Below are 27,752 nucleotides of genomic sequence, written 5' to 3' on the forward strand. Positions count from 1 at the left end.
CCGTCAACATAAGTACTCTGCCTCAGCGAGAGGCGTAGGCTACGTCAGAGGGAGAGCATGTCCTGCTGACATAGCATGGTGTAGACACCGTTTTAAGTCCATGTAACTTACGTCACTCAGGGGGCTGCTTTTCTCACACCCGTAAGCTACGTAAGTTATATCAACTTAAGAGGTAGTGTAGACAAACCCTAAGAGACACTCAAAGTTGCTTCCCTGGGGAACAGTCTCCCTGCCGTGTTATGCATAGGAAGAAAGGTTATTCCCTCCTTTGGGGTTAAGAGTCATAGAAATGTAGGGATGGAAAGGACCTTGAGAAGACACCAAGTCCAGCCCTCTGCCCTGAGGCAGGACCAAGCATACCTAGACCATCCCTGACAGGTGTTTGCCAACCTGTTCTTAAAAATTTCCAATGATGGTGATTCCTCACCCGCCCTTGGAAACCTATTCCAGAACTTAAACCTAAATCTCCTTTACTGCAGATTAAGCCCATTACTTCCTGTCCTGCCTTCAGTGGACATGGAGAACAATTTTGTCTCAAACACTCACTTATCTGCCCAACTAATAGGATTCAAAGAGCTCTATCCCTCCCAGGGCCACCCTGCAAGGATACCTCTTATTAATATAAAAGCTAACTATTATGGGACAGATTCTTATCAAATGTCAATTACCATAGATCCAGAGTTATACCAATTCACTCCATCTGAGAATCTGGCCCTACTGTTATTAATACAATGTAGCGTCATAGAGTTATAACGACAACATTTATTAATGTTAGCTACAAAGCATAGGACACATGCAATAAAATGGACTCTTCACATACACTTTACTGAACCTGCTTAATAGGACATTGCTCAAGCTACTGGAATGCTTTGTGGTGGAGAGAGATAAGGAGGGGCTGATTTCTGTAATCAATGGGACTACTCAGTGTGAAAAGGGTGGCAGAATCAGACCATTCGTGATCAGAGCTCAACTTCTGCCTCCAACTTCTGTGGTGGTGACTTAACATTATGCCCTTGTATGCCAAAAGCCCCTGGCAGGGTCTCACTTTCCTAGGTGATCAGCACCTGTAGCTTCCACGGAGTTCAAGTGAAGTTGTGGATTCTCAATACTTCTAAAAATCAAGCCCCATGAGAATATTTGCTACCTAGTTTGCGGGTTGCAGACTAAACTGAGCCCTTTCCCTGTGTCCAAAAAGACCATTTGAACTGCTTTTTCCCCCACTTGCCAAAACTGTTTTCTGAGGAAATTAATGACAGTTCCCCCTGTTTGAGCCCTTCCAATGTATTTATCTGTTTCAATCTGACAAAATAAATGCAAGTAAAAAAAGTACTGGGAAGAGTCCTATAATCTCACAATGGAAAGTGATTGTGCAGTCTATTCACAACATTTCATGGTTAAGCATTTATAACATTCTTCATACTATCTCAAATGAACTTTTTTGTTAAATTCAGTAGGATCCTCAAAATTAATACTGTAACTAAACAATAGCCAGTCAGCCAGGTATGACTCCATAATTATCACTTTGCTGTACATCATGGCTAACAGGAACTTCATGGTGGCAGATGGGAAAAAACAATACTCCTGTTCCAAAACCCAGGTCACTAGTCACTGGAGTTAATGGAAAATTTCCTGTAGGTAATAGGATGTATGACCCACAGTAGAGTGGTCGTGATTCTCTCCAGTAGAGGGCACTAATATGCATATATACTACACAGTTAATTACAATACATTTTTAATTCTAAAGAATTAATTGAAAGGTAGTCTCTGAAGTGCAGTGAGAAATATTTCAAATGCAACCCTTCAGGAGACAGTAAAGAGCAGAGTCAAAGTGATCAAATTCCGTAGAACAAAAATGTGTAGCTACAGGAAATTTAGCATTAATTGAAGCGCTTCAAGAGTAGATGAAGAGGAGGGTCAGATGTTGAGATGAGAAATTAATTCATTAAAACAGTAAGTGTATCAAACCTCTGTGAACTTGAGCAGTTCCCAGATCATGTCCATTTAAAAAAAAGTGTCACAAATTTGTCTTGGTGATAAAATGAAGAGAAACAATCCCTTTCAATGCTCAGATTAAGTAAAGGATCTTGAAACTGTGGTAAAATAAACAAACTGAAAAGGATACAAGATAACACTCCAATCAGTAATGGAAGCAGGTTACCAATCATTTAGATCCACTAAAATTTTAATAGGGAAGCATTAGCAACCATCAATTTTTTACACCACATATTTATTCGGACAAAGTGATTAACGGGTTTGAGCAAGAGTGCAAAGCGTACTAACAGTATGAAAGTATTAACTAGATGATATATCACTGTATTACACAAAGCATGGCTTGGATCAATATTTAAATGTATGCAGTAAAAATGTTAATGTATTCATTTTAAGCCAACCAAGATAGAATTAAAACCCTTCAGTGAAATAGGTCAGGAAGGGAATAGTCTGTAGTGTCAAATAGTCATTGCCTCTAGTTTTATTCTTTCAAATAAAGTGCTGTGTTTTATGGTCAATTGGGAGAGTCAGTGCCTAGAAAAAGAACAATCCAAGGAATAGTCTCATTGGGCATAACCATCAGGGTGATAGAGGGACTGAATATTTTCTACATTTAATTATGGTTTTCTCTTTATTTTTTCCTTCACTCTGCCAGACTGGACTGTAAGGTTTCACCATTTGGAAGTGTAACATTAATAGTGCAATGATAACATTCTCCTTGGTCTTAATTCCCAGTTAAAATTCTGTTCTACAACAAACAAATTGCTGTAGATCCTGGAGGAACAACTACTTGGTCATATGTAGTAGTGTGAGTTTTAAGTGCCATTCTATTGTAAATTGATCAAATAGATTGTAACCTTATCTATAACAATGCAGCACATGTTATTAATTATTAATTTTGTGATGATGATGGTTATTATTATTATTATTATTCCAATGCCACAGGTGTGGGCCTATGGGCCCTGATTCTCAGGTCTAATTCTCAGGTCTCAGCATTTGTGACAGAACCCAAGGACAGTGAGGAAGAGATGGCTTTATGGCACCTTTGCTGCTCCCTAATTCTGGGACCAGCATAAATTAGAAGAACGTGAAGGCTTTTGTCATTTATATCTAGCTGCCCAGGGCCCTACAGGACCATTCTAGCACCAGAAATAGCCAGAGCTGCTCCAGTCAAATCCCTTTTCCCCAGTCACATCCCTTATGATGAGGGCTCAAGGGAGGATTCCCACTATACTCTTCCTGTATAGCCAGTTAGGCCTACGTTACAGACCCTTTGCCTCAGCAAGGTGTTATGAAGGGACCAGTGTACCCCAGAATCAGACGTACGGTTCTTGTTCCAAGCAGTTTATAATCTGAGTTGCATTTTCTCATGAAAATCTTTATAAGAATTATCTTTGGTGCTGTTTGTTTCCCAGACGTATCTTTGTTTTGTAGAAATCAATCAAATGCTCTAAGGACTATTTTCTACTATTGATCTCTGCACAGAAGGAGGGCAGGATATAGCCTTAATTCAGGAACAGAATTGTTATTATATAGTTTCCGGGCAATCTTTAGACCTGTCCTGAGTATATTCTTGGACAAGTTGGTACTTGCTAAAACACCCAGCACTCATGGCACATTTCTTCTATGCAATGAAAATCATAGAAATTTTCTCTTTCTCTCTCTTCTTTGGCAAATCATTGCTTGGAATGTTATTTAATTCAGCGCAGGATTATCTTTCACTAAATCACTATTCTTAGATAGGGACAGAGCTGGACTGGAGGCAGGATGTCAAGGGTAGAGTGAAAGAGATTACACTGGGGCCAAGCAGAGTAATACACAAAGTCAGCCATGCTTTAAATTCAGATAAATGAAAAATGTATAAATAAATAACCTTGTTTGACCTATACATCCAGGAGCAAATCCTTTACCCGGTGCTGAGCTCAAAGGACCAGGCTGGGCTCTGGGCAGATGTACATAGGACAGGTAAAAGACAGTAGAGCCTATTCCAGTCTTAGGAGCAATTCTGCCCCTCCGCCAGTCACTCCACTTATACCTGACCTTCTCTTCGTCCTTCCTGCTGTTATACAGAGAGCCCCAGTAGCATTTAGCTCAACGTTATGCTGGAGTGTGCATTGCCTGCATAGAACCCCAGAATCTTCTCGAGAGAGAGAGAGAGAGAGAGCAGCGGAACCACACCGGTGCACTTCTCCTTAGGGAGATGTACCTAGCCACATAAGCTATGGGCAGGATTTGCCCTTTAATTAGAAGTTTCTGAAGCTTGAAAGCGTTGTTTGGCGAAAAAAGACCTGAATGCAAACAAGTCAGTTTCTCAGGTCTACAAAATCTAAAGTGAAGTTCATTACACGTGGAGCTGGGTGGGAAATACTTCCCCTGCCCCATGAAAAATTTAGATGAAAATTAAACAAAATGTCTTTTTGTTGACATTTTTTCTAATTTTGGTCAAGAACCTGAAAACCCAAAACCTTAATATTTTTTCAGTTTTCTGCATCTGAAAACTGAACATTCTTTTTAAAACTGAAAAGATTTTGTTTTTTGGTCAAAAAACCCTCATTTTTTACAAAATCTTAATCTTTTGGTGAAAATTTCCTTTTAATTGAAAAAGCATTTTCCATAAAAAAAAATAATCAGTGTCAGTGGAAAATCTTTAATCAGTTCTATTCAGTTGTAAAATCTAGTCTCTTTGGAGAAAAAGAGTATAATTTTTGTTTATTCTTAGGAAGATAGCCAATGTAATTAATCAAAAATCTGTGAATTGAAGTATTAGTTTTTCAAAAGATTCTATGTCATTTTCCCTGTCAGTTGAGTGTTTGGAGACCATAAATATGGTTTCTCATTTTCATTTTAGACTGAAAGCCACCAACTAACAAACACTGATTCTAATTTTATTATGAACAACTTCCAAAAAGAAATACTGATAAAAACAGAGGGTGGAATCCTGGCTCCACTGAAGTCTATAGAAGAACTCCCATTGACTCCCCAGGAGTTCACCAAAACACGGTAATGTTTCCTTGACAGATCCTGATCCTGCAAACTCACACACATGAGCAGTCCCACTCATTCCAAATGGACTAGTCATCTGTACGTTTGCAGGACTGGGCCCACATATATTAAAGAAAGTGGTGTGGGAAGCATTCTGCATGCTCTGTGCTCCAAAGATATTGAATGGCGAGGTGAGCAATGAAGCCTGAGAATAACAGTGAAGAATTTTCAATAACATTAGCAATCTCTTTTGTCTCACTTAAGCTTTTAAAATTGTTTCATTATTTTTTTTAATTTGTATGTTTGTCATTTGCCGTGAACAACCAACTTTAGCTTCAAACTATGTAGAGAAACCTAGTTTTGCAGATTAAAAGGCAAACAACCAGCCAAAAAATAAACTCTTAAAATAAGTAAAAATCGAAATAGAAAATTAGATTCTTTGCTCATAAATCACAAGTATGTTCCACTGTGTAATCACATTGCAGGTGGTTTTCATTGCTGTTTTCAAAGATATCCAGGCAGGGATAGATAGACATCTTACACTTCAGATTTTCGGCTCTCTTAAAAGCTTGGAGATTTGTCAGAGGTGAATCTTTCTCCTAGGTTTGGATCCTGAGGCACCTTGTTACCCACTAAGAAGTACAGGTGAAGTGGGGGCACAAAGCATAGTCTCAGATCTCACACACACAGGTTCATCAGTCAGTCAATAAAGCTGTTCTTTATCTCAAAACCCCAAGGAGTTCAAAGAAACTCTAAGTCTGAAGTAAACTTTTTTATAATGCTGTTTTCTGTAGTCATTCAGAAGCTTATCTTGGATTTTATAGGTGTCAGTTAAGCCTTTTGTGAGAAACCAGAGACCTCTGTCTGTCAGTCTCTTATTTAGGGTCTGTTTTAAGACGTGTTATAAATCTAATAGTCATGGGCACATAGTGATATGTCTTCATGTTTCACTGACAACTCCTTTGATGCTGTACCGGAATAAGAAAACCATCACAAATGTTCACAAAACCCATTTAGGGCCTTTTTACGTATTATTTTCTTTACAAAAATGTTTTTGGTAATTTCTGTACTGAATCATTATTTACATTTTATAATTATGCTGATTCTCATAAAATTGTGCCTGGCACAGTAATGTTGACTCAAGCATCACCACTTCTCCAATTTCTCTGGAAATAGTTAATAATACTTATTCTCCACACAAAGTTTACTGGAAACTCTTTCTAAAGAAATCAGTATGTTGGGTGCTTTACAGAGAATGAACAAGCTCCATTCTTGGAAGAATTTGCAGCCCAAATACACACACACATAGAAAGACAGGAGTGCCCAAGACAACAAATGGAGTGGGTGACTGATTACATTCAGCATGTGTTGGTTCCACAATTTTTTGTACAGAATTTTGCCCACACTTTACAGTAGGGAGAATTAAGAGCTATAGGCCTTTTGGGAGGGATTTATTGTGAGGAGACCACTCTGCAATAGCTACACTCTTTTTTTAGCGTGCTTATCACAGGACTTCGGGGGATTAGCAGAACCAAATACCAGTCAAACTGATCTTTTTTTATTTGAAGAAACCTTATGAAGAAGCCTCACTTGCAGTAACAAGGAAATAATAAAAGATAAGTTGGAGGCCAAGGCCTTCTGTGGACAGATTCAGCAAGCATTACGGGGTTGTTACTGAATTTAAGTTAATTCAGTAAAAATAACATTACAGATTTTTACATTTATTATAGTCTCCAAATTAAAACCTGATATGCTGGGGCCTGTTGGTTGAATGAAAACTCTCACCTATAGCGAATTGAGGACACAATAAATATTCATGTGATCAACTGTATAACATATTAGAAAGGACAGCTGGCTCAGGAGGGCTCATTTACTTGGTTTAGTTGCTGTTTCCATTTACATTAAGAAAATATGGCAAGAAGTTATTATCTGCCAGAGGATTTAATAGATACAGTAGAGGTTTGATTTTTTTCCCCTTCATGTGATCACTTCTGATGTTTAACTATTGTACATGAAAAAAATGTGAGACAATAGCCTAGTGGCTTTTTATACAATGCTATTTCAACTGTGGGGGGGCGGGTAGAGAGGCTATGAGAGAACATTGCATGTATAGATGTGAGAAACATTACTTGTTGGTAACACCTGCTTGTAATGTTCAGCTGTTTCTAGCGGGCATGCTGAGAAATTACTTGGAGCTCAGTATGGCTCTTGTGAATCTGAGTCAGGAGAAATTATTTTTGTTTATAAAGAGAGCAAGAGATGGAAAGAGAAGAGGGAAAGGCAGCATTTTATTTAGCACCAAGGGTCTATTCTTGCCTTGTATATGCGCATCAAGCTGAAGCAAGCATATGGATCACAGCGTATAACCAACTCCTGGATTTTTTTTGCCCTTTCTAAAACATGAAATTTAAAAAAATCTTTTGTGGCAGAGGTACAAAAACTTGGCTTTGGACTAGTTTTATCTTTAAAATATAGAAATATTACTAAGTGTCTTTAAAAATAAAATAGTTTACAGAGAGCTGTAAATAAATTAGTTAACTAAATCAGATCTTCCACACTTTTTAATCAGTGTTATGTTAAAAATGTGTCCATCCCTTTGACTCCTAAATTCAGAATTCAAGCCCTATCTTGGTTTTCCTTAAATATGGTTGGTGCTAATCATCACACTGTGCCAGGACAGACATCGAGCACTGGGGTAGCAGTGGGTCCTAGGCCAATTTGTATTCCTAATGCAAATGCTTCAGGCACCCCTTCGTTGGCCAACTTCACAAATTCTGCAAACATTGCAGAGATGCCACCCTCTCTAATTTTTTCATAATCATCCTGATTTTAATGTAATTATGAAATTAGTAATTCGGGTTTAAATCGACTAATTTTGCAAGCTGAAGCATGTGCGCACACACACATATGTAAAACAATATGTGTGTGTCACTCACCATCACTCAGGTCCAACAAACACAGCAAATAGGGTGGCCGCTGGGGCTTTCTTCTCCACTGCCCCTGTGGCACATGCAGAGACTGCACAGTGAGGGTCTGATAGTAGGCAAGCCATGGAAAATTTGAATGGGGTTAAAATGCTTTTGGATTCACTGCCCAAGCCACAGGCTGCATGTTGCATTCTAGCTACATGTGGACCGTGCTGGACTGCGTTAATGCACTCTAGATAGCTAGAGTGTGCCAGCAGGCTCCATGGGGGCAGTTGGAGCGCAACACACAACCTGTGGCTTTTGCTGTGAATCCAGCACCACAAAACCCTGCTGGCAATAGCCGCAGCTTGCCGCTTATCAGACTCTCACTGCGCAGTCTGGGGGCAGAGAAGCTGGAGGAGCAGGAGGAGGCAGCGGTGGCAGAGGAGAGAGGGTATGCAATAGAGGAGACGGATTATCCCAAGGAGGTCCAGCCCCATGACTCGCCAAGGTAATTAAAGGCTAAGCAGTATAGGAGGGCAGCTTTCCTAGGGCATTCCTCCCTGTCTCCCTGTTTGGGGATGGGAGTCAGGGGCACAAAGAGGGGGGATGGGCCCACTGCAGGCTCCCAGGAGTCAAGTCTTCAAGCAGGCGCTCATTTTTACAAAAGGGGCAGCAGAAAGGTCAGGTCCCTTGTGAGCACATTTGCCAGCATCCACTTCTGTAAGATTGCTATGCTGTAAGAGTGCAAGCTTCCCACTCCACTTTGGGATCTGGGGTTATGGCTTCACTCACTGGGTGGATAATTTTTTTTAATGGGAAAGCAAAATATGATTTTTTTCACTAACCCCAATCAGCATGATAAAGGGCATGTGGGTGGATTTTGTGCCCAGGGTAGTGAATTTTCACAGTAATTGTGCAAACCTGCTAAGTTGGCACTATTAATATTTTACTGGTTACAAATGTATTTGATATTTAGTACTTACTCAGAACCCTTTTTGATAGACCCTCTATCACGGACACTAAATAGAATGTAATGTAAATACATTAAAAATTGTAGGTTGCTCTGGGCATGTAGTTGCTAATTATAGTTTGTCGTGTTCACTGAACTAGTTCTATTTTGTAATGGTTCACTTAATTACAGTATGTGACTTTATTTTTAAAGGGAGATTTGTTTGATAGGAACCTCGTTGCTGGCATGGTACCACATCTAAAGTACCAGCTGCTTATTCTTTGTTTTATTGTTTGCCTATTTGGTTATGTAATTTTCCTACGTTACTACAATTTTCTTAAACTTTTACAGACTTTCAGCAACTGCATCTCACAATGCCAATTTTCTGCCTATGTCACCAAAAGCGATAATTTTCTGCCATAACAGATTTGTAAAGTGAAAACTGAATTTTTTTTCTAATCTAAGTCTGGTTGAATTAACCTGTTTTGCTGAGGGTTACCTGCAGCAAATGAGCAAGGTAGTTAGAGCAAAGGAAGTTAAGAGAGAAAAATGGCAATAGCCAAAATAAAAGGACAACTATCAAACTCAACAAATAATCCTTACTAGCTATAATAAGATTATTCATTTTATGATATGATAAAATACATCATCTTACTTTTCATAATTCCTTTCATTTTGAAGTGCTTGGGCAAATTAGGATAATTGCAGCCACCTCTAGGACAGAACATGGCAGTTGCTTAACAGGATAGAGCAACACTGCAAAACAGCATAAAGCTGCTACCCTACAAAGAGGTCTACAGGCACAAGCTCTATTCCCTGACCAAATCAATGGGACACTGCGGGGTGGTTAAGGGTCTGTGGTTTAGGATCCTTTTGCAGGATTGAGGCCTCGCTCAGGAAGTAAAATAAAGTATCAGACTGAAACTGCAGGGGGAGTTTAATTAGGATGAGTGAAATCTAAGGGCTAGTTCCTGCAAGGTACTGATTAGGACTCTAGCACAATTCAGTCCAACACAGCTTCAACCATGTGAGTAGTCCCATTGAAGTCTATGGAACTACTCACACAGTGAAGCACATGCTGAAGTGTGTCACTGCATCAGAGCCAAAAAACTCATCACCTTGCAGGATTGAGCCCTGGATGCTCAACACCTCTGAGTGAAGGCAGAGGAACAGCGTGGTCTGAAAAATAAATAAACGTATTAACGAGACCTGAAGAGCTTAAGCATGACTATCACTTTGAAACAACTGTCACATTTTGAGAGGACTTCAGCTTAATGGGGGGAAAATACACCCTCCTGAAGAGAGAGAGCATATTTCATACATTATTGTTACATTAATTTCACATATTCCTAACTATTAATCATACACTGACCTATATAAAGCATATATTTCAGCATGAATTTTCACCCATGTAGGTTATACGCTGTGGGATCTGATGACACAAATAAAGTTACTTACCCTCAAAAGAAAACTACATAGGATCTTTTATCACTCTTTACAGTGGGATGAGCATGTATTCATCCACATCCAAAGGGAATGAAAATAAAGTGGGGCTCTTAAAACCACGTGTCACAATATTCCCCCATGACTGCTGCAGGCTTGGACAGCTGCAAAATATGAATTACAGTCCGGCTGCTGCAATGATGAGAGATAAGAAGACAGAATTCTCTCTGCAGAATGTGTCTCAGACTACAGAGTCACTGTGGTTCAAAAGAAAAATATTTGGAGAGTTGCTTCCACTTAATTCCTTATACAAAGGGGTGAACAGACTAGTAAAGAACTTCAAAGACAAGTGGAAACATTCATCCCCTGCTAAAGTGTTTTGTGCATTTTTTTTTAAGCCACAGGTTCCAAATTGTTTTGTTTGGACAAAAGTAACTATCAAGAAGGGAATCAAGAAAAAAAATAGCACTTTAACCAAAGCTTAATTAAATGGTACATATTGGAGAGAATCTTACAGGGCCTCCCCATCTGGATATCAGGTGACAAAACAATGTACCAAAGAAGCATCAAGATAGAAGCATTACATTATCAGAACAGAAATCTCACTGCCTTTTTTCTACCTTGTTAGGCAGGACACTGTTTCTAACAGCTGCTGAAAGTCACTTTTTCCCATTCAATACATAGCACTTAAGTGTAAAAGTTTTGCAATGGTGTGTAAACCTTTAAGCAAAAAAAACCAAACTCACCTCTGCTTCTCTCCTCCCAATTTACAATTGAATTAGACTTATTTCTCATGTCCAGTAGCCTTGTTATCTCCAGCTATGGACTCATAAATTGAGCAGCATCAGGCCTGGTTACTGCTTGGATGGGAGACCTCCACGGAGTAGCTTAGTGAAGTTGTGTTAGTTATTCAATAAGAGGCACTCTTTCCTCTGAATCAGTACCAAACCAGTGACCCTGCATAGCTTTATGGGACCCTGTGCTATTGACAGTATTATCTCTAGGTTAGCAATGGCAAGCACAGGAATTTTAGCCAGGGTATTCTAGCCAAATTCCAGCCTGGATAGTCCGAGTACTTTCTTCCTACTTAAATTCCCCAAAGGGGCTGCTTTGCTTTCTGATCTGTTGTGTACTACTGCTCTAGTAATGTGATACAGCTGTGGCATTCCAGGCCAGAGGTGGCCGCATTTCAGTCACAGGTTAAATTATTATTGTAGATGTAGTATATAGTTTATGAAGTGATTTGATGACAAGGTACTTTATAAATGTAAATTATTTCACTGTCAATTTGCTGTTTTATTCCTTTTGGGTATCTAGTCTTCCATCAGCATACACATGTGGAAGTTATGCAACTGCAACAGTGGCAGAATAAACTCTGTATTTTTGTACAAAATGTGATTACTCATAATTCATTAGATTTTAATGTAAAGAAAGGTTTCAAACAAAGTGCCACCTTATGGGTACTTATTTCCCAAGCAACGGTACATTCTGCAAGTACCCGAGTTCATAAAAATCATAGACTCATAGACGATTAGGGTTGGAAGAGACCTCAGGAGGTCATCTAGTCCAACTGCCTGCTCAGAGCAGGACCAACCCCAACTAAATCATCCCAGCCAGGGCTTTGTCAAGCCAGGCCTTAAAAAACCTCTAAGGATGGAGATGCCACTACCTCCCTAGGTAACCCATTCCAGTGCGTCACCACCCTCCTAGTGAAATAGTGTTTCCTAGACCTCCCACACTGCAACTTGAGACCATTGCTTCTTGTTCTGTAATCTGCCACCACTGAAACAGTCTAGCTCCATCCTCGTTGGAACCCCCCTTCAAATCCCCCCTCACTCTTCTCTTCTGTAGACTAAATAAGCTCAGTTCCCTCAGCCTCTCCTCATAAGTCGTGCCCCAACCCCTTAATAATTTTTGTTGCCCTCCGCTGGACTCTCTCCAATTTGTCCACATCCTTTCTGTAGCGGGGGGCCCAAAGCTGGATGCAATACTCCAGATGTGGCCTCACCACTGCCGAATAGAGGGGAATAATCACTTCCCTCGATCTGCTGGAAATGCTCCTACTAATGCAGCCCAATATGCCGTTAGCCTTCTTCTTCTAATTGTGTCAGTATTACTAAAGCTATAGCTAAATTTGTATTCTTGATTGAAGCATAATGTTAAAGAAGCATGCAGTCTGACTGTGGATTGAGTTTCAGAGTAGTTACCTGTATCTTCAGTTCAGAAAATTAATGATTTGCTGCATTTCAGAAAGGGCTCGAATGGCATGAATAGTGTTTTCTTCAATAATAAAAACAAAAGTTGTATTGGGGGTTTGTGAATTGTGATTGCATAAGCGATGTGCAAGATGAGTTTGTACAGTCACCTCGGCAAACCTTTATAAAAGGAAAGGGAATTTTAACTTTGTTTTGTGGACACTTTTATTCTGAACATATCATCTGTTAACGATTCATTTTATACTAGCAGTGAATGCTAAGATATTTGTAAAAATGTTTGTAAATGTATCTTTTTCTCTGTACAGTTCTCTTTAGTTGCTAGGATAAAAAAATATAGATTTTAGTAAAGAAAACAACAATAAAGCAATTGTTCTTCTGTCCCAGTCTTTTTGTATTATAGAACTAACATCCAAATAATGGGCCAGATCCTTAGCTGATATAAATAAACATAGCTTCATTAATTTTGTAATCTAGTCCAGTTCTTTAAAAAGTAGTTTAGGGAGGCCCAATAATAAATAGACAATCTCAATTTTAGGAATCATTGTTGGTTAAATTTGAGTTAAAAAACAAGGCACATAACGAATAGTAAATTCTGTGGTTTGGTTTGTTTCCAAGTTTTAAAACTTCTTATTTTGCAAGTGTCATTTTCAGGAGTTATTAGGTTTTAAATCAAAGCAGATAATTTCTCTAAAAGACCAGATAATTATAGTGCTCATATGCACCACTAATGACCTCTTCCATACTTGCTCCGTTCAGATTTGACGCTAAACTTCAAACTACATTGTTGACAATGGTAGGAATTCAATGGTCTCTTTTGATGTTTTGGAGACTGGGGCAGCTATTGAGAATTGGCCATAGGAATTCATGCCGCTCCTTTATTGCTGTGGTGCTGGCTGATGTTCAGTGGCCAGTAGGAGGCCTTTTATTAGCAGACTAGATTAGCCAGCGTTGAAAATATTTAAACCTTCTGATCGGTTGGTGGTGCAATGTAATCAGCAAATGACTCAGATAAGATTGTGAATTGTGACTCGCCATCAAAGGACATCTTTTTAAAAAATCAGGAGGAAGTTTTGTGTTTAACCCTACTTTTAAAATTTGGGTTCCGGAAAAGAAATCCTGCCAGTTTAATCCTAAACCTGGAACCGTTAATAATAAACCACTTAGTTCTCCTCGGTAACTACTGGCTGCATTACTCTTTGGTGAGAGGAAGGATGGTCCAGTGGTTAGGCCACGAACTTGGGAAGCCATAGGTTCAAGTTATTCCTCCACCACAGACTTCCTGTATGACCCTGGACAAATCACTTAGCCTTTCTGCCTCAGTTCCCCATGTGTAAAATGGGGCTAACAGTATTTCCCTACCTTACAGCGGTGTTGTAAGGATAAAAGCGTGTAAGGTACTCAGATACCTGGCAGTGAGTGTCATATAAGTGTAGTATAAGAAACAGATAGTTCCTTAGCCACCCAGATTTTGAATAGAAATCCAGCTGTCCAGAGATGTAGAGATGCTTGTTATCAATAGTTACCTGCCCTTTGCATATGAATAACACAACACTACTGAGTAGCTCTTTACCAAACTGTTTCAGGTACATCTCTGGAATAAAGAAAAAGGGAAAATAATGGGTTACAGCCCAGTTAAGGAGTCCTTTTGCATGTTGGAAAGGATAGGTGGGATTTGGAACTGCAGAGTGAACCTGATTTCTAGGGGCAACAAATTATTCCCCCACAAAATGCAAACCCTGTAACAACGAGAGTGGGTTGCATTGCTTTTGTGCCATGTCCATGGATCATCATTTCTGTGTTCCAAGTCTTGGCTGGCCTCCTCAGCAGGCCTGGAAGTCACATCCACTCATGATATAGCTGAAAGGTGGGCAAGCAGCAAGTAGGCAGGAGGAGAAAACCCAAAGGGCTCATACACCATGCAGATGGTCTTGAAAAGGGGAGCTTTCCAACAGCCACCTCTGCTGAAGAGGGAGGAAGGTGGTGAGACCTAGGAATTCTGTGCTAAGGGTGCTAAGATGTAGGTATGGGGTGTCTGGGAGACACTCAGCATAGGGATGGGAACAGGTTAGATAATTAAGTTACATTGGAATGAATGTGTGCGTGTAATGGAAAGGGAGAAAGAAGTGAGATTGGTGAGTGTGGGCTGAGGGACAAGAAGAGAAAGGAATAGCTGTAGACGAGATCTAGCGAATAAGCAAAGTGATCTGAGATAAGAAGCAGAGATTGTATAGCAAGAAAAGATGGGTGGAGAAAGAGCTTGGAAGAACATTGGGAAATAGGGAAAAGACACAGGACAAGAAAATATGAGAGGGAGAATGAGATGGAACACAGAAAGAATTAGAGAATGAAGGGGAAGGTAGCATAGAGAGAAACAAGTTTGAGCTGAAAATGTTATAAGACTAGACTTTACATATGTGTATATGCATACTGCACATACATGTGCCATACACTGCTTACACTGTAACAGTACATTCACCCTGACATGTGAATATGCAAACTGCAATAAATCCCTGGTATGATTTGCATTTTGTCTTTGAGTGTATATAAGGAGGGGGCGAGAACAGTATGTTGAATGCATCTATTCAAATTATTTTCCATATTAAAAAATATGAATATAAAGGAAATAATCTCTAGGTTGTACTTTTATAATAAAATCTAAAAATAAAAGAAATTCTGTACATTGAGAGATCTGTGGCCAGGTGTGATTACTATTTATTGTGCAAAATTTAAACTTTCACTGTTGCATTCTTCTGCCATTCCCCACATCTGTTTCTTTTGCCCGCTTGTAGCATCTTATCATCTGCTAAGTTTGTAAGCACTCTGAGGCAGGACTCTTTGTACTTCGTGTCTGTACAGCACCTGCCACAAGGGGGTACTGAGCCCTCACTGGGACCTATAGACACAATAGCAATACAAATAATAACTGGCTCTGTGCACCTATTTGTTTTTTTTTTAATTTACCTGGGAAATTCTTGAAAATGTGGCCATCTGTTTGTCTGTGGATACCACCGCCTACTGTAACATTTGTTAACTATAAATATTTTTCCCTATCTAGCTGTACCCCATAAAATAGGGAGGATAATTGATGGAAGTCCTGCTGATCGCTGTACGAAACTAAAAGTCGGAGACCGGATCTTAGCTGTGAATGGCCAGTCTATTATTAACATGCCTCATGCAGATATTGTGAAGCTAATTAAAGATGCAGGTCTTAGTGTAACACTTCGCATCATTCCTCAGGAGGGTAAGTAATTAAGCCTTAAAGCCCAGGAAGAAAGTTATGTTACCTCCAGTTAGTTTGAAGAGTTTTTGTTTTGAAGCTTGCATATGCTGTACAAAAAGGTTACAGCTGCAACCCTAGAACTAGCTAGAATATTATCTGAATTCTTGAAAGCAATCTAATTGTGGATGTATGTTTCAAAGAACCTAAAGAACCCTGATGGCATAGGGAGTACCGGAGTGTGTGTGCTATAGACTTGTGGAAGAATTGCCTTCTGACATCGATGTAAAATACTCACTAAAAGGCCTGATTTTGAGCTCACTCCTTTTTATATTATTGATTTCCACTGACTTCAATTGAGTTACTCCTTATTTTCACAAGTGTAAGAGAACAAAATCAAGTCCTTAGCCAGTGGGAAATAAGTGACTCACAAACTGTCATCTTGTGTATTCATTTATACCTGTAGTGAGTGACTGCAAAAATGGATATAAAATGCCACCACTGGAGCGAAGGGAGAAATTTGATTTGATACTGTTTTGCACAGATATAAGTGACTATGCAAGGTAGGGGAGAACCAAGCTCCAAAGGGCTCAGTTTGTCAGATGCAGACAAGGTAACAGATTCATTATTGTGGGCATCACCCTGCAAACCAATCAGTGGAGTTTCTTTGATGTGAGCTTCATGTAATTTAAGTTGAAAGAGCTGCAGTGCTCGTATATGAATTCCACTGCATTAATGAAACTGTGACTTTAAGTCCCAGTAGCAGAATACTAGTGTGGATAGGAATGTCAAATACAGAAACCAATGAGATCACTTGCTGATCTGTGTGCTTTTTAGATGACCTTCAGCTCTGTCGGTGCTATCAGCTTAACTCATACTGAGTATAATGCTCTTCTACTGGTATATAGCGGAAATTGGCAGACACTGGCCCTGGATAATGCTGCCCCTATGTCAGTAAATTAATTCAATGTGAAGAAACACCTAAACATACAGGAAGAGCACAGTATCTTAGCAGATACTCCTTAAAGCATTCACCCGTTCCAAATAGCAATTAGATCCATACGTCCAGTTCAAATTTGTTCAGACTCTTTCTTTTGTTCAGAAAGAGATTTAAAGTTAGTGGCATACATTAACCAGAGATCTGTTTTGTAAACCTCTTCAGGCATGGGTTATATAGTGTATAATCCATGCTATGCCATTGAAAGCAGCCTTGTACAGGCATTTAGCTGACAAACTAGCAAATAGGTCCACCCCGGGTGACACTGATTAATTTACATAGAAAAGAAAAAGCAGAAGCGCATCTAAAATGTTGAGTGTTGCAACATGGGCAGACTCTGGAGCTGCTGGTGAGAAGGGATTGTTCTAGAGCAGCAGTGGGCAAACTTTTTGGCCCAAGGGCCACATTGGGGTTCCAAAACTGTATGGAGGGCCAGGTAGGGAAGGCTGTGCCTCCCCAAACAGCCTGGTCCCCACCCCCTATCCACCCCCTGACTGCCCCTCCCGGAACCTCACCCCCTATCCAACCCCCCCCCCCCCCGTTCCCTGTCCCGTGACTGCCCTGACCCCTATCCCCCTGACAAGCCTCCCGGGACTCCCACGCCTATCCAACTCCCCCGTTCCCCATCCCCTGACCGCCCCCCTGAACCTCCACCCCATCCAACCGCCCCCTCCTCCCTGACTGCCCCCTGGGACTCCCTGCCCCTTATCCAACCCCCTCGCTCCCTGCCCCCTTACCATGCCGCTCAGAGCAGCAGGACTGGCAGCCACGCCGCCTAGCTGGAGCCAGCCATGCTGTTGCGTTGCACGGCAGGAGCCCGCCGCCCAGCGCGCTGGCAGCACGGCAAGCTAAGGCTGCAGGGGAGGGGGGGCAGCAGGGGTGGGGCTGGGGGCTAGCCTCCCCGGCCAGGAGCTCAGGGGTCGGGCAGGACGTTGCCCGTGGGCCATAGTTTGCCCACCTCTGTTCTAGAGGTTACAGCACAGGTATCATGAGGCTTGGATTCTATTCCTAGTTCTGCTACTGACTCACTGACACTAGGCACTTACCTAACCTCAAATGTCAGTTTCCCCATTAATAAAAAGGGGTAATAGTATCTAATGGCTTTGTGAAGTGCACTCAGGTGAAAAGTGCTATAGAAATGCTAAGCAGTAGTATTAATGTATGATTTGACTGGTGTTTATAAGTGTCTAGCATAGGCATGAGGGATCATATTTTCAAACCAGCCTCCGAAATTTTGAAGCACAAATCACACTTGTACATGCAAACTGTGCTTGTAGACATGTAAATATGCAATGTACACACACCAGTGCTGTTTGTGCCTTCAGCCTCAAACTTTTTGAAGGCAAATTTAGAGGTATTTTTGACAATTTGTCCTAAATTAGACAAACATTTAAAAAAAATTATGCTAAAAGAATCAAACTTTGAAAATAGTCATAGGTATAAAATAGTCAATTGTTATGGAAAGTTGAATAAATAGTCAATAGTAAATTGTTAAATTAACAAAAAAGCCCTAGATCAAATTAACTAGTTAATAGTAATGCCACTTTTTCTTATAAAAGGAACTAACAATGGCTTGATAGACAGCTGTTGAGGACTGTTTGTGTGTGTGTATATGTACATATATATATGAGTCTAGAAGTACATGTGTGTGTATGGGTGTGTGTGGATATATATATATTACACACACACCAACCCTTTTTAAACATGTGCTGGTTTTTTCGCTGATCAGTTTGAGACAGATCGTGGCCCCACTTGTCCAGCTGCAGCCCCTCATGTCCCTACACCAGCTATGCACACTGTGTGTAGTAGCATCTAGGAATAAGTAGCTTCTGCAGAGCGGCTCTATCCCCTCTTGTGCTTGTGAGCAGAGCCCAGGCACTCTCTCCCTCCCTCCCGTCCCACACACACATAAATGTACATCCCAGACATTGGGGGAAATAATCTGTATCACTAAGCCTAGTGCAGGGTATTGCTTCTTCCCTCAACCCAGAGCAAGGGGAAACCTGAAGGCAGATTAGTCCCCCTTGTTTGTGGCGAATCTAGTCTAGCACGTTATTTGTATGTTGTGTGCCTTTCCCTACCCTTCATCTTTTTAGATGTTGGGTGTTTGGGGAAGGGACTGGGTTTCTACAGTGTACAGTTGTAGAGCTCTTAGGATAATTTGCATGCTACTGTGATATAAATGATAAGAAGAGCTGGTTAATATATATTTATAAAGATTGGCTCCACTGTCCGTTACCCAACCTGACCGCTCAAAACTCCATTTGACTTCAAAAGCAGCAGGAGCAAACAAAAGCATTTTAAATCTTGTTGCAACAGTTTTTCATCCCATAACTGTAATGAAAGCAGTAAGATTCTTCAGTCTCCCAAAATGAAAAGTTTCCAAATATCAGTAGTTATAGGCTTTTAAAAGAAACTATGAACCACAGCAGCTCTTTGCCCAGTTCAGTTGAGTTTTAAATAACAGATTTGTGAGCCTGAGTTGTAAAAGTGACCAAGACTATAGATCTCAGAGGAGATCGAATGAAGTCCAGTAGGTTCAGATGTCTTAAAATCTAATTATGATAAGAATTATAATAAAAGCAACAAAACATAAATAATTGGAGGTAGAGTGTTACAAAAATGATTATTGTCTACCTTTGCCCTTTATTAAATGCCACACTGTGACAGCTCTTTAATCTCCAGTTTCCCATTATGCAGAGCTGAACAGTCCAGCTTCAGCACCAAGCTCAGAGAAACAGAGCCCAATGGCACAGCAACACAGCCCCATGGCTCAGCAGAGCCCTGTAGCACACCACAGTCCCGTAGTACAGCCACCACCTCCACAACCTCTCCAGTTACAAGGACATGAAAACAGGTAAGAGCAGCTGCTCCACGTTCTGCTTCCTTTAGGTACAGTGTGAGACCTGATCCAATCGACCTTCTCTCTGTTTCTAACTACTGTGACCTATCATGTTACCTGTTGCCAACATTCGAGTGGCAACATTTATAAAAGATAAATTGTGTGTTCGATTAAACTGAAAAGTGTCGTTCACCTACATGTGTGAGAGACGTCGGTCTACACAAGGATCAAAACTTTCCCGAAACAGGGAGCGCTGTGTTAAAACTTCAGATTCTCAGAACTATTTACTGGCGTGATATTTTTTGCCAGAGAACTAAAGCATATTCTAGTATCTCTTGCTCATAACTTCATTGTTAATAAACTTCATTTTTATGTTCCTGACATTTACGAAACACATTTATATCTAGTATGCTCTTGGTGAAATGGCCTTCTTTTTAACCCTCACACCCACCTCCATGTCTTCTGCATCGTAACGCACTGTTGTCAATACAATATTTTTCAGTTCAACAACCGATTTTATCTACAGCAAACTGATTTTTCCCCAGCTGATTTCTCTAGTTTAGCTCTCAATACATGTATGATTTTTTGTGTATACAACATAGTTTGAATGAAATGATACAGTGTATTACTTAGTGGGCTAGGAGGAAATCTAGAGTGTTGTGACCAGCTACATTAAGATCAGAATGTATTTGAAATAGATTTAGGTTGTGGAATAATACAATAGTTCTTACATTATGTGATTTTCTTCAACATTATTTTGTCATTGGATTAATTTTTTGGCTTGTCAGATAAAACTGATTACACTGTCAGTCTTTATGCTAAACTTGACCGAGTAATGTACCTCAGCCAGGCCATGGCCCATAAACAATAAATGCCAGTGCCAGAGTTTCTGCATTTTATTGTAGATCAGGTGCTATGCCCTGTAAGTCACCTATGCTTAATACACAAATCATATTTATAGAGCTGTCAAACAATTAAAAAAATTAATCACGATTAATCACGAGATTAAAAAAAATGTGATTACTGGCAGTTTTAATTGCACTGTTAAACAATAATGGAATACCATTTATTTAAAGATTTTTAGATGTTTTCTACATTTTCAAATATATTGATTTCAGTTGCAGCACAGAATACAAAGTGTACAGTGCTCACTTTATATTATTACTTTTATTACAAATATAAATAGTATTTTTCAATTCACCTCATACAAGTATTGTAGAGCAATCTCTTTATTGTGAAAGTGCAACTTACAAGTGTAGATTTTTTTTACATAACTGCACTGAAAAATAAAGCAATGTAAAACTTTAGAGCCTACAAGTCCACTCAGTCCTACTTCCATACTGATGACAGAAGCATGGAATCATGTCCTCTGGAATGGTGGCAAAGTATGAAGGGGCATACAAATGTTTAGCATACTTGGCACGTAAATACCTTGCAACACCGGATTCAAAAGTGCCATGCGAACACCTGTTCTCACTTTCAGGTGACATTGTAAATAAGAAATGGGCAGCATTATCTCCTGTAAATATAAACAAACTTGTTTGTCTTAATGATTGGCTGAACAAGTAGGACTGAGTGGACTTGTAGGCGCTAAAGTTTTACATTGTTTTGTTTATGAGTGAAGTTATGTAACAAAAAAAATCAACATTTGTAAGTTGCACTTTCACTAAAGAGGTTCTTGTATGAGGTGAATTGAAAAATACTATTTCTTGTATTTATCTTTTTTACAGTGCAAATATTTGTAATAAAATTAATAATATAAAGTGAGCACTGTACACTTTGTAATCTGTGTTGTAATTGAAATCAATATATTTGAAAATATAGAAAAACAGTCAAAAATATTTATAATACATTTAAATTGGTATTCTATTATTGTTTAACAGTGTGATTAAAACTACAATTAATCACGATTAATTTTTTTAATCTAGTTAATTTGTTTTGCGTTAATCACTTGAGTTAACTGTGATCAATTGACAGCCGTAATATTTACTTATCCAAAATGCCTTTCTCCTCCATTTCTACTGGTATCACCATATAGATATTACTTGGGAGTGGGGACGGATTTTAAATTCTGGTCCCCAGTCATCTCCCGCACAGCAAGGACACTGGGTCTCCCTCAGCCAGGGAGTCTTTCCTCTCTCTTATCCACACAGTGCATGAGACGATGCTGCCAAGAGTTGAGTTCTCAGCAGACTCCCCTGTGCTCCACCACACAGGAACAGACACCCCATGTGCCAGATCGCAAGAGCACTCCGTGAATTTTGGCTCTGATACCCCTACATTCAGTGGCATTGCAACCATGCAGCCAGAGTGGCGCTCCATACCGTACTGTTTGAGTGCCCTGCCAATCCTGCAAAAACCTGGAGTAAGCAGCGATTGCACCCGCCAGTCACACACTGACTTATACAGTTTTTCAAGTTCCTTTTCCTTACATTTCATTAGACACTTGCCTGACAGTGCCAGCTCCAGAAAGATACATGCTTCTGCTAAAGTAACTGTAGAACCCAATCCTAAAAATGCTTTTCAAGCTCCATCAGAAGTCCCATTGACCAGCACAATGCTCGGTAATAAATGTTTGCAGGATTGGGACCTTAGTTTGTGACAAATAAACTATATTAATTTTTTTTAAGTTCTTAAAGGATGATCTGGCCACTATGTTACTGAATGTCCAGTAAGGTATATGCATTAACACACCTATTTACATATTCAACAACAAATATTATTGTTATAACTTGTGTAGCATAGCATCATCTTCTGGGATACTGATATGCCAGTATATTGTGAACTTGTGTTAAGTTGTCCAGTGTTCCAGAAATAATTCTATTATTAGCTGACATTGGGTAGTATTTTACCCATTTTTAATATGTTACAATTTGTTTATATAGTTATTCACCAGAAAAAAGTTGTTGTTCTGTATCAGTCAGTCAAAATCCTAAGTCATATTTAATATTTTTAAATTACAAGCAATAAATTTACTTTGCTTATATTAAACAGACTCAATATTACAATAAGCCTAGATTCTCTATGTCCTTGTTACATGGAATCAATATACTAAAGAAGTAAAGAAGATAAGAAGCTTTGATATAAAAAAGCAGATCCCATTATGAATACTTTGTACAAGTTTTAATAGTATATGTGTCAGGTCTATGTTTGCAATCTCTATGAAAATAATTCAAGTTTCAAATCATTTTCCCTCTTATCTCTGTTTGTCTGGTTGGAAATATAGCTAGGAATGGCTAGTTTCCAGAAATGTACTGTATCAATAAAGTGTCTATGTTGTAGCCTAAGACAAAGCCATCTAACACATTATGCAAGTTATTTCCAGGGGAAAATGAACAAAGGCAGAAAACAATGCTCAGATTAATTCCACATGTTGAATACATTCATTTGCATAACTAAGCATTTTCCCTGAAAACCTAGTACAGATTCTCTTTTCATGGTATGAGTGTTATTACTAGGTATGCTGAAGCTTTATTAGAGCAGAGCCTGAAATACACATCAGACAAAAAAGATTGTTAGCATCTTCTTTCAACTAGTTAGCAATTAAAACAATATTTATAAAGTATTAAATCCTTATTAACCAAATTCTGTTTCCTTCCTTCATAAATGTGCATCATATTCTAGATCTGTATTTAAATCCTAGAATGGCTTATTAGGAATTGCTACAATAAGATCTTGCAGTGAATCAGAGCGCTTAGTGTACACTATATTAATGGATACTATATCAATGATTTCTTTCTATTAGCCAGATAATGGCTGGTACAAAGAAAATGTCCGTTTCTGAATTTGAGAGCTCACCAAAAAAAATATAGCTTTTACACTGATAAAATATAGAGGCTGTAAACCTCTGAATCTCTTCAATATTTTAAATCCTTATTTAGTCTACTGTACTCTAAGTTCTGGAAAACAATAAACAAATTCAGTCTTTTGCTTTGTATTATATTTTCTTCTGAGAAATTTTGTCTTTGGGTTAGACAAGGTACATGGGAGTCAGGACTCCTGGGTTCTGTTCCTGTCACTGCCATTTAGGGCCCAATCCTGATCCCACTATGGTCTATGGGGAAATTATACTGTACTGCCTTGGACAAGTCACTTAGGGCCAAATTTTTAAAAGTAAGCTCTAATTTAAGATATCTCAATTTTTGCCTTGGAAAGCTCATCTCAAATGCACCATCTGCCTCTCAGTGAAGCCCAGTTTGACACAATTTTACAGCTGTTCAGTTGCTTTTTATCTCTCAGTATTGCATTTAATGCCTTTCTGCAAATTCTTTTAGCGTTGTGCAGATTTCTGAAATTTTAAAGAACTAAAATAATCATGCTAACTTACTCAGTTATAGGTCAGAAGTAAAAGCAAGACAGGATGTGAAACCCGACATCCGACAACCTCCATTTACTGACTACAGGCAGCCTTCAGCGGACTATAGACAGCCTCCATTAGACTACAGGCATCCTCCAGTAGTGGATTACCAGCAGCCACCACCTCTGGACTACAGGCAGCCACCTTTAATAGATTACAGACAACATTCTCCTGACACCAGGCAATATCCTCTGTCAGATTACAGGCAGCCCCAGGTACAAAGTGAAATAATCACAGCTCTGAAAGCAGGGTCTTTAAATTGACCTGAACATTTGTATTATGATTTCTATTTTTTTGCAGAAGAAATTAATTCCAACTTCATTAATGCTTGTAAAGTGCTGTTATTTTTACACTAAAATAATACTATTTATAATACTGTTGTTACAGCTGCAGGTAGACTATTTTTTATATTTTGGGGTATATTATATTTCCAGAACATTATTCTTCTCAAACCACTGTATACCAGCAACATAAATAGTCTTTTACCCTGGGCTGTGCTTTAAAGGCACAATCCAGCCCTAAATCAATAAACTCTGGCTGTATCCAGTTCAGATGGAACTTCTACATAAATTATCATCTTTCTGCCACTGTACAAAACATACCTTATTTATAATCAGAAAAATTACAAATATCTCTATGTCTTTGTGTCTGAAAAGGAAGCTTCTCCTTTTTCAGAAGATCAATCTTGTGTGTGTTATGACTTGATGTGAAATAATCTATACCAGCAGAAACAATCTATATACAAATTAGCCAGATGTCTCTTTTTACACAGAGCCCAATCTTGCAATGCTTATTCCCAGAAGTAAGCCTTATGTTAGTAGTTTGTTGATTTGAATGGGAATGTTCTCATGAGTGGTGTTTACTAATGGGTGTCAAGGTTGAAGGATCTGGTGCAAATTTGGGTTAAAAAATCTCCCCCTTTCCTCGCATAAGGGGGGGAAAAGCAGATGGCAGAAAGTTTATTAAATCAAGAGGCACATGTTTCCAGAAGTCCTCAGCGAACACCACATTCCCAGGTCAATCCTCTATAGAGTTCACTTCTAGGGCCATATTTTCAAAGCAGGCACACATGCTGTCTCCATGTAAATATGTACACACCTGTTGCCTATGTAAAAATATATTCTTCGTACAAGAATATTGGGTAATTCCACATTCAAACATGTTCAAAGGGTGTGGTTGTGTTTTTTCCTCAATGTGCACAAATCCATTCACATAGTTAATTTGTTTTTACTCTCTGTGTCTATACAGGATTTTGATTATTTCACTGTTGACATGGAGAAGGGAGCCAAAGGGTTTGGATTTAGTATTCGAGGAGGAAGAGAATACAAAATGGATTTGTATGTGCTGAGGTTAGCAGAAGATGGGCCAGCGATAAGAAATGGAAGGATGAGGGTGAGTAATTTAACTCTTTTGAAACAGCTCCATAACATAAATTCTAAGGAATATATATATTTTTCAGAGGATTTTGCACACTGCAAGTAAGAAACAGTTATATTTTGTGACAAGATCAGATAGAACTCCTATAATACTTGTCTAGCGAAGGACAAACGCTTTTATATTGTTAAATGGCCTAACAAGAGCTGAATAAATTACATTAAATAGGCAGTAGGTCTAAGTAATTTATTTGTGGATTGGATATGTCATTTTTGATTGCTTTGTTTTGCAATTTTCTCCATATTCTTTCATTCATTTCTAGACATCTTAGAAACTCCAAGGAATGAAGAGTTTGTTGCTTTCTTAGTAAAAATAATAGCAGGGTAATTATTTATTTCTGTAGTCCAAATACAAAGACACGGTGATCTAGTATATTGGACAATGGATTGGGTATCAAAAGACCTGGGTTTTAATTCTGGCTCTTCCACTGTGTGCTTATGACCTTGAGAAAGTCACTTCACTTCTGTCTCACCCCGCGTTGTTTCATCCACTTAAATTATAATATCTTTTTGTCAGGAACTAACTTTCACTAGTTGTTTGTATAGCACCTAGTACAATGGAGCTCGAAACTCAGTTGGAGCTTCTAGGTGTTGTTATAATATATATAATAATAAAAACCACATCAGTGCACCGAGTGTGACAAAATTGCAAAGTTAATTTAGGAAATTCCACATTACAAAATAAGTGAATCAAGATTTGTGCTTTTGGCCTGTCCAGCTATTGTAGTGAAGAGTTTATCTGAAGAGTAGGTATAAATTCATCTACACTTGCACGTTAATACATAACAATTCATTGCACAAAAAAGTGTGCGGAAAGGCAAGAATCAGCACACAAATTTTTCCTTAAAATATCTAACAAATGCTGCCTTGTTGCTCCAATATTTAATCATAAAGATGGGAAATGGAAAAATAGTGCTATACTAGAAAGAGAATGGATTGTTGTAATGTTGCAGTTCTGAATACTTTCCTGTTCTTTTTGCGGATACAGACTAACACAGCTGCTACTCTGAAAGCAGTTCTGAATGAAATTCTGCCCTCACTTGCATCCCATGCAACTGCAACAAGTCTAACTTTCTGTCTTTAAAGAGTACTGGGGTCTGACCATGCTAATACAAAATTTTGTTATGGTCCATGTGTCACATACAGTTTTTAAGACTCAGTTTGGTCCTGGAGTACGCATAGGCCACAAAGCCCCAGGTATTGTGAGCTTGCCTGAAGAGGAGCTATGGAAACACAGAGCACCCAACAACTCCCCTTCCACTAGGAACCTAGAGACAGCCAGCACTGCCCAATCAATGAGAACCACTGACTAACTATATCTAGACTATATAATGTAGGTGTGAGTTAACATTGACTTCGGAATCTTAGATTTTAATTTTTTTACTTGTCTTTTCATTTGTTCCTTTATTGCTGTATTATCACCGTTTATTGTACTTAATAAAAAGTCATAACCAGGATATAGGATATTAGCCAGCGTGTAACTAATGGTGAGGAACACAGTAGAGCTCTTCCTTTACAGTCAATGCTGGAAGTCATATAGTTTAGGGCATATGACCGAGATTACAGAACCATGAAGGATGGCGCCTTTAGAGAAGTATCATTGCAGGTAATTTCCTATATTTAGCCAAAGATCTGACCAGTAAAATTATATGCATCATTTGAATAGAATAATATCACAAGTATAAAATAGACCTGATGAGTGAATACTACTATATCCATTTTAAACAAGTAAGGACAGTAAGCCAGTTCATGGCTCTTTTCAGTCTCATTGGGAAATATTTTATAATGTTCCGTGAAAACATACTAATTGTTTGTTCCATGAAAAAATACTAATTTCTTTTCTAAAATAAATTTAAAAACTTGTCTAATTTATATAGTTGTTATACAAAGCCAACTGTCACGGATACCGGGCAGGCCATGCCTTAGACCCCTTTTTGTCCTTTGCAAGTGCATGCCTTTGGGGACCTCTCTGGGTGGATTCATGCTAGACCAGATCTCTGGGCTGCATTCCACCACCACCAACCATGTTAACCCAGCAGGCTCAAGCCTTTTACCTCTGGGGACCAATGACCAGCTGATTAAAGTGACTCAAAAACAGTTTCTTCAAAACAAAGTAGCATTTATTTGCCAAAAGGAACATAGCATCTAGGAAAACGGGTTTAAACAACAAAGAATCCAATAGAGAGACAAGATGGGCGAGGTAATGTCTTTTATTGGACCAACTTCTGTTGGTGAGAAAAACAAGCTTTTGAGCTTACACAGAGCTCTTCCTCAGGAAGCTCAAAAGCTTGTCTCTCTCACCAACAGAAGTTGGTCCAATAAAAGATATTACCTCACCCATCTTGTCTCTCTAATATCCCGAGATCAACACAGCTACAACACTGCATACAAAGAGTCCTGTACACACATATCCTTACC

General features: G+C 39.0%; 1 protein-coding gene across 1 annotated transcript in view; it reads left to right on the forward strand.

Annotated features, from left to right (window-relative positions):
- Positions 1–27,752, forward strand: part of MAGI2 (membrane associated guanylate kinase, WW and PDZ domain containing 2) — a 1,103,226-nt gene that overhangs the window by 1,035,995 nt on the left and 39,479 nt on the right. The window contains exons 17-20 of the mRNA XM_029910860.1: positions 15,544–15,729; positions 19,403–19,559; positions 23,876–24,116; positions 25,150–25,293. Of these exons, the coding sequence (XP_029766720.1) occupies positions 15,544–15,729; positions 19,403–19,559; positions 23,876–24,116; positions 25,150–25,293 (728 nt within the window). The remainder of the gene's footprint in view (positions 1–15,543; positions 15,730–19,402; positions 19,560–23,875; positions 24,117–25,149; positions 25,294–27,752) is intronic.

Source organism: Terrapene carolina, unplaced genomic scaffold, assembly GCF_002925995.2.
Source record: "Terrapene carolina triunguis isolate 2854851 unplaced genomic scaffold, T_m_triunguis-2.0 Scaffold68, whole genome shotgun sequence".
NCBI lineage: Eukaryota > Metazoa > Chordata > Testudines > Emydidae > Terrapene > Terrapene triunguis.